A 6,000-nucleotide genomic window follows, 5' to 3' on the forward strand; every position below is an offset into this window, starting at 1 on the left:
TACTTACTAGTCCCCTGCCCCAGTGCTATACAGCAATGTCATGTAGGGACACTTGGACTCTATGGGTACTTTCACTCACATTCACCTCCTCCCCCATCTGTCTCGGTTCTTCCTTGGAGTTATGCATGAGTTTTCCGTCCATTAGAGATTACCTCGCTACCAGCCCTCACAAATCCTGGATCTTCCCATTCCTCTGTTAACCCGATTCTTCCCTCTCCCCTGAGCTCATCCATGGTGAAATCTCCATGCATAAGGCAAAGTGCGGGACATACAAGCTTAGTTTTGCTCACAGCCAATTACAAAGCAGCTTGTCCAGAGGCAGAGATCTGAGTAACAGTTCTGAGGGACAGAACTAAGCTAGAAAACTAAGAACTGAAGGAACTTAATTTAAGAAAACATCTAAGCTAAAGACAACTTGAATAACATTTGAACTAAGCTATCTCTCTGAAGTTATCTTGTGTGTGTGTGTGTGTATACTAAGCTATCTCTCTGAAGTTATCTTGTGTGTGTGTGTGTATACACACACACACACACAAGATAACTTCATATATATATATATATATATATATATATATTTGACTTTGAGTTTTCCCTCCAATTCTGCTTTTTCCTTAAAATCCATCTGTTGAGTTCTTGTCAATAAACTTCCCTGTTTTGTTTGTTAAAGTTAAGAAGCCTCTTGTGTCAAATTTCTCTCTGAGGTAAATACAGGTGTGGGACTGGAGGAAAAGGAAAATATTCTCCTCACACTACACTCAGGCTTTCCCTCAGCATATATGGCCAGGCTGAGAGAGTGGGATATCAGAGGGTAAAAAGAGGGGTGCATCATATATGCCTCCTTGGAACCTCCCCTCCTGTCTCTGAAGTTAGTAGGCTGGTATGTGTTGGGGGCTATGGGCTCAAACCTGGCCTCTGTCTGGCTTTGTCTTTTTACTTTTACTTTTTTGGGGGAAGGGTATGTGTGGCTCAGCAAGGATGCATGTGTGTGTGTGGCTCTTTTACTACTGGTCTGGCCTTTGCCAGGGCAGGGATAGGCATCCTCTTTGGGCTTGTGAGGGGGCCTCTCAAGCCACATGCCTCCTTTGGGGTGCCACTGTTGTGGGGTCTTTCCCCCTGTCCCCTGGCTCTCCATGGGGGCTGGGAGTGGTGTCAGGGGGCAGCGGCTGGCTCAGCAGCTGGAAACTGGCTGCACCTTTGTGTGCCGCTCACAGGGGCATAACTGGCTGCCATCACAAGATGGGTGGATGTTGCCGGGGTTTCTATGGACACCAGGATGCTCTGTGCCTGGCAGGGGCCTGCACATTGTTTCTGCCTGTGGAATGTCCACACGGAGTGGACTAGCAACACCATGGTTATGCCACTGCCCACCCATTCCAGTGTGGGAGACCCTCAGGATTTCACTGTTAAGCACCCACAGTCCACATTCTACTGGCATAATGTTATACCACTGAAGCCTTTACATAAGTATAAATCTCTTCACTATTCTCACTGGAAGTGCAAAAACAACTGTCTGAGTCATGGCATAGCTTGGGATACCAGAAAAATTTGCAGTCATCCCTTCTCATTTAAGCACTGCATAAACCCCAGTTAGGACACTCATATCTCTGGCATGGTGATAGGAATTCTAGAGAAAAGACAAACTGTACAACAGTATCATAGAATCATAGAGTTGGAAGGGACCACCAGGGTCATCTAGTCCAACCCCATGCACAATGCAGGAAACTCACAATTACCTCCCCCCCGCACGCACACACTGCCCAGAAGATGGCCAAGATGCCCCCTCTCCCATGAACTGCCCAAGTTCATAGAATCAGCATTGCTGACAGATTGCCATCTAGCCTCTGCTTTAAAACCTCCAGGGAAGGAGAGCTTACCACCTCCTGAGGAAGCCTGTTCCACTGAGGAACCGCTCCAACTGTTAGAACCGCTCTTACTGTTAGAACCGCTCTAACTGTAACACCATACTTCTAACACTGATTTGTTCAGAACAGTTGCAGGATACAAGCATTGAACTGGAGCCTCCAGTTCACCAACTGAGAATGCAAACCTATGTGCCTAATACAGGTAATCAAAAGGAAGGAGGGATTCCCTCCATCAAATATGGAATGCTGCAAATGTCTACTCTTAGAAAATTTGCCTACTGTGAATTGCCTCAGTAACACTTCCTCTTTAAACAGCTGCTAGCAGCATTTCCCACACCATAGGGTAATGATCTCATCCTACAGTAACTCCACGTGAAATTGGAGTTTGCACTTGCAGCACAATTACACTTCTGGGTAATTGCCAGACACCCCAACTATTGCTACTGCCAGCCAAATTCTCATGACACCAATACCATAGAGGATCGAAGTCCTTCAGAGTAGCCGAAAGAGAAACTGCAGTCGAAGTACCAGTGCAACTCCCAGCAAGGGATAGGTAAGGATTGACTTAACAACTCAGATATCTTCCCCAAAAGATGAATCCCACAGTCTCCGGGGGGGGGGGGGAGATTGGGAACCATGTGCAGAGTGCTGAACTCAACTTTCTGCTTATGCTGTTGCTGAACATTACTCATTACTGTGCTTGTATATCCTTTGGCTCTTTTCAGGAATGCCTCCAACAAGGATCAAGGTCAAGATGGACCCCATTCAAAGAGTAGCGCCACAGCAAGACCGACAGCTGCAGGGGCTCATTCATCTAGCTGCTTTGCTGTGTGGTTGTCCACTCTCTCATTCTAGCCTAGCTACGGTGCCACTGAACATTCCTTAACAGTTGTTTGAACAGCACAGATAATTCTCTCATGGGCATGTAATAGGGACATCTCTATCTGTGATTCCACAGTCTGGCAACTTAGCTTTTCAAGAGTACAGTAGCCTTGCTACAGAAAGGGAGCTGGCAGCCCTGTTTATTTGGCTTCCTTACAGATCTCCGTTTCTCATAATGTTCAATATTTGTGTGGGTTGTTTCACATTAGTGTCTCTGGTAGAAAAAGATCAGTTTCCATCACCTGCTCATGACTACCATCAGTAGGCTTCACCATAGGACTTGAACAGGGAGGAGGCTCAGTGGGTCATCCACACATCTGCACAGTTGTGTTGTAGCAAGTGGAAAGAATAGGCTCTTTAAGGTTCACAATCCCCCTGATCACTGCTGGTGTCTTATACACTATACAGCCTACATGACAGGGACTAGTTATAAAACAAGGTTTCCTGAGAGGAATGGAAGTGGGTGGTGGCAATGAATCAGAAGAAGAAGATGGCGACTGGCCCAAGGTCATCCACTGAATTTAATGGCTCAATCAGGATTTGAAACCAGGTCACCCCAATCTAATCACTACACCACATTCACGATCACATGCTGCTTCTTGTATAAACACAGAAACCAGCTGCAATACAAAGAGCAGCCATGCGGTCTCCAAGGGATATACTAAGGAAGCTAGGTAGTACAGGTTGAAATATAATTGGCAGTTCAATTAAGAAAAGGCTTGTTATGACTGCAATGTGTTTGTTAGGCCAAAGTTTCCACCATATATTATTTCCTCTCTGTTGAAATGACAAACGATTCCACTGGTTCTGTACAGCATTAAGATATATTCAGTTCTCTACAAAAAAATCTATTAAACATGCCATAAATTTCACTGTACTTTTAATGGTGTGTGTTTGATTGCATTAACAGATTTCCTCCTGCACAACTCCTGTCCCCAAACAAAATATGAGCACTTAAAATTTCTGCCATTTCTGTCAATACAATGAACAGGATTTCAGCTGAGAAACTACTAAACTGCCAAGAAAGAACATTACTCACTTTTCCCCCAGATTGCTAACAACTCTACACTTCACAGTGGCTCTCTTTCATTCTCTGGCTCCTATCCTGGTACATGGAGAGAAGCTACTGATCAGTCTTGCAGTTCAGTTTTAACTATCTGCTGGATCTTTATTCAATTTATTACTGAAACATCATGCCCTCACTTAATTGGACACTTTGGGGGCACTTGGAAGAAGAGCAGGCCTAGCATAGATAAGGGCTTGTGCACAAGAGATATGGAAATTGTGGGTTGCTGTTTTCCTTTTTCTGTTTTCTGTTGATTTGATGTTTATTTCGTGCCAACATCTACTAAGTGCTGAACAAAATTTGGCTGAGGAGAAACACAGTGGGCACAACCCATCCAAAGCTAAACACATTTAAATCTACTGATTTCAGTGGGAGGGTTATACACATGCTTAGCTCTCTCTTTCTCATTCATTGCTATTTTAGTTGACTCATGCACTTTCCAACCTAAACAACTTGGACAGTACAACACTAGTTTGAGCAGAAACCTTGGCAGAAGCATGGCAACTGTGTAGTAGCAGAGGAGAATTTAGCAGCTGAAAGGTTTTGTAGAAGTAGCTGGAAAGTTTTTGTGAGGCTACTGAATGTGGGTGCCAGTTTTGGCTCTGTTGTAAGTTATATCTCCGAAAATCTGTGAATTTGGAGTTTCAAAGACAGAAACCAATATGACAAAAGATGTTGCTTAAGTACCTTAAAATGAAATCCACTTAATTGGGCTAGATTGGAAATACCATAAATTTCATTTACGAGGATTATGATATCATTCTAGAAAAAAGAACAATGCAAAAGCTATATTAAACCTCCACTGAAACCTGTCTGGAGTTTATTATTGAAGCCTTTATTCAAAGATCCAAGATTTGTTCCCATGAAATGTAACATATGATTGAATTCGTTACAGATAAATCTTGCCGTTGACTATCAGCAGTAGAAAATTAAGGATAATACTTTTTCTACAAGTTGAGTATTTCTTTAATTCAAAATGGTCAGCAGCATTTTAAAACATTCATTATTAACATGAAGAATTTGTGTTATCCATTTATGGAACTGACAGTTAAGTTCATCACTGAGGCACAAAGGGAAAGGCAAAGAGAGGTTACATATTCTTTGTTTTATGTTGCTATAAAACGTGGTCTGGAAATAGGTTCTGAGACTTATCCTAATACCCCACAGTGATAAAAGCATAGTTACACTGAATAAATTATCCTTCTGGGATTGGATCTCTGTCTCATGAATTTGCAATCCTTGTCTTGATCTCTTCTCATTAAAAATCTACATTAAAATATGGATTAAAATCCATTTGAAGAGAAAAAATACCTCTGCACAAAGCAGTTGAAAACTTACAAAATAATCTATCTAAAGACAAGAGTAAAAACATACATTCAGTAATCATATGTCTAATTTACTCACTAATTGGGCATTTAGCATATATTTGGATTAAAGCCTTTGCTGATACTCATAAAATAAAATAACCTATAGTCATGGTCTCATTAGGGACACTGAAATAAGCTGCATCATTAGTTCCTGTGAGAACTACAGCACGTGCACCATAGAATAATAACATTGTCATAAAGACATCACAGTTGATTGTATTTATACCCTCTAGGCATAGTGCTGGCTTAAATGCACCCTGAATGCCCCTTAGAATCCCAAAGATGCACATTCAGGACTGGTAACCTTTCAGAATTCCTGCAGTTGGACTGGAATAGTAGGATGTAAATGCAAATCTTCTTCACTCATTTCATGGAACAGCTACAGCATGTAGACCTAAAAGCAAAACAACTACCACAGCAATATCTTTCACTAAACCAAGACAGAAAAACAAGAGACTCGTACTTACAGATATGTCATCACTAAAATCTATTTCATCCAAATCAAGGTATTCAGGGGCTTCCATTATTCTACTATGCACATCTTCATTGACTCAACTGGACAAGCACAGTTCTATTTAAAAGAGAAAAACAGAAAGATAGTTAACATTGTGCAATAAATATATATGCACAGATGCATATGAACAACACTACATACAATGTTCATCTTGGACAGTAACTGAAGTGGTTGATTATGCACTCCAAATTAAATTTCATTTCTGACATCTAATACCTAAAAGGAGAAGTTCAGCGTACTGCTCAATAGAATCTTTCTGGTCCTATAGATAACTCACAAAATCAAAACTCATGCCCAAAACAAACTTAA

General features: G+C 41.7%; 1 protein-coding gene across 1 annotated transcript in view; it reads right to left on the reverse strand.

Annotated features, from left to right (window-relative positions):
- The window catches only part of SNCAIP (synuclein alpha interacting protein), a 52,559-nt gene extending 46,819 nt beyond the window's left edge, over window positions 1–5,740 (reverse strand). Inside the window, exon 1 of the mRNA XM_056848602.1 lies at window positions 5,645–5,740. Coding sequence (XP_056704580.1) covers window positions 5,645–5,701 — 57 coding nt within the window. The 5' untranslated portion in view covers window positions 5,702–5,740. The remainder of the gene's footprint in view (window positions 1–5,644) is intronic.
- Between the last annotated feature and the right edge of the window lie 260 nt (window positions 5,741–6,000).

This window comes from Euleptes europaea, chromosome 4 (assembly GCF_029931775.1).
Source record: "Euleptes europaea isolate rEulEur1 chromosome 4, rEulEur1.hap1, whole genome shotgun sequence".
Taxonomy (NCBI): Eukaryota; Metazoa; Chordata; class Lepidosauria; order Squamata; family Sphaerodactylidae; genus Euleptes; species Euleptes europaea.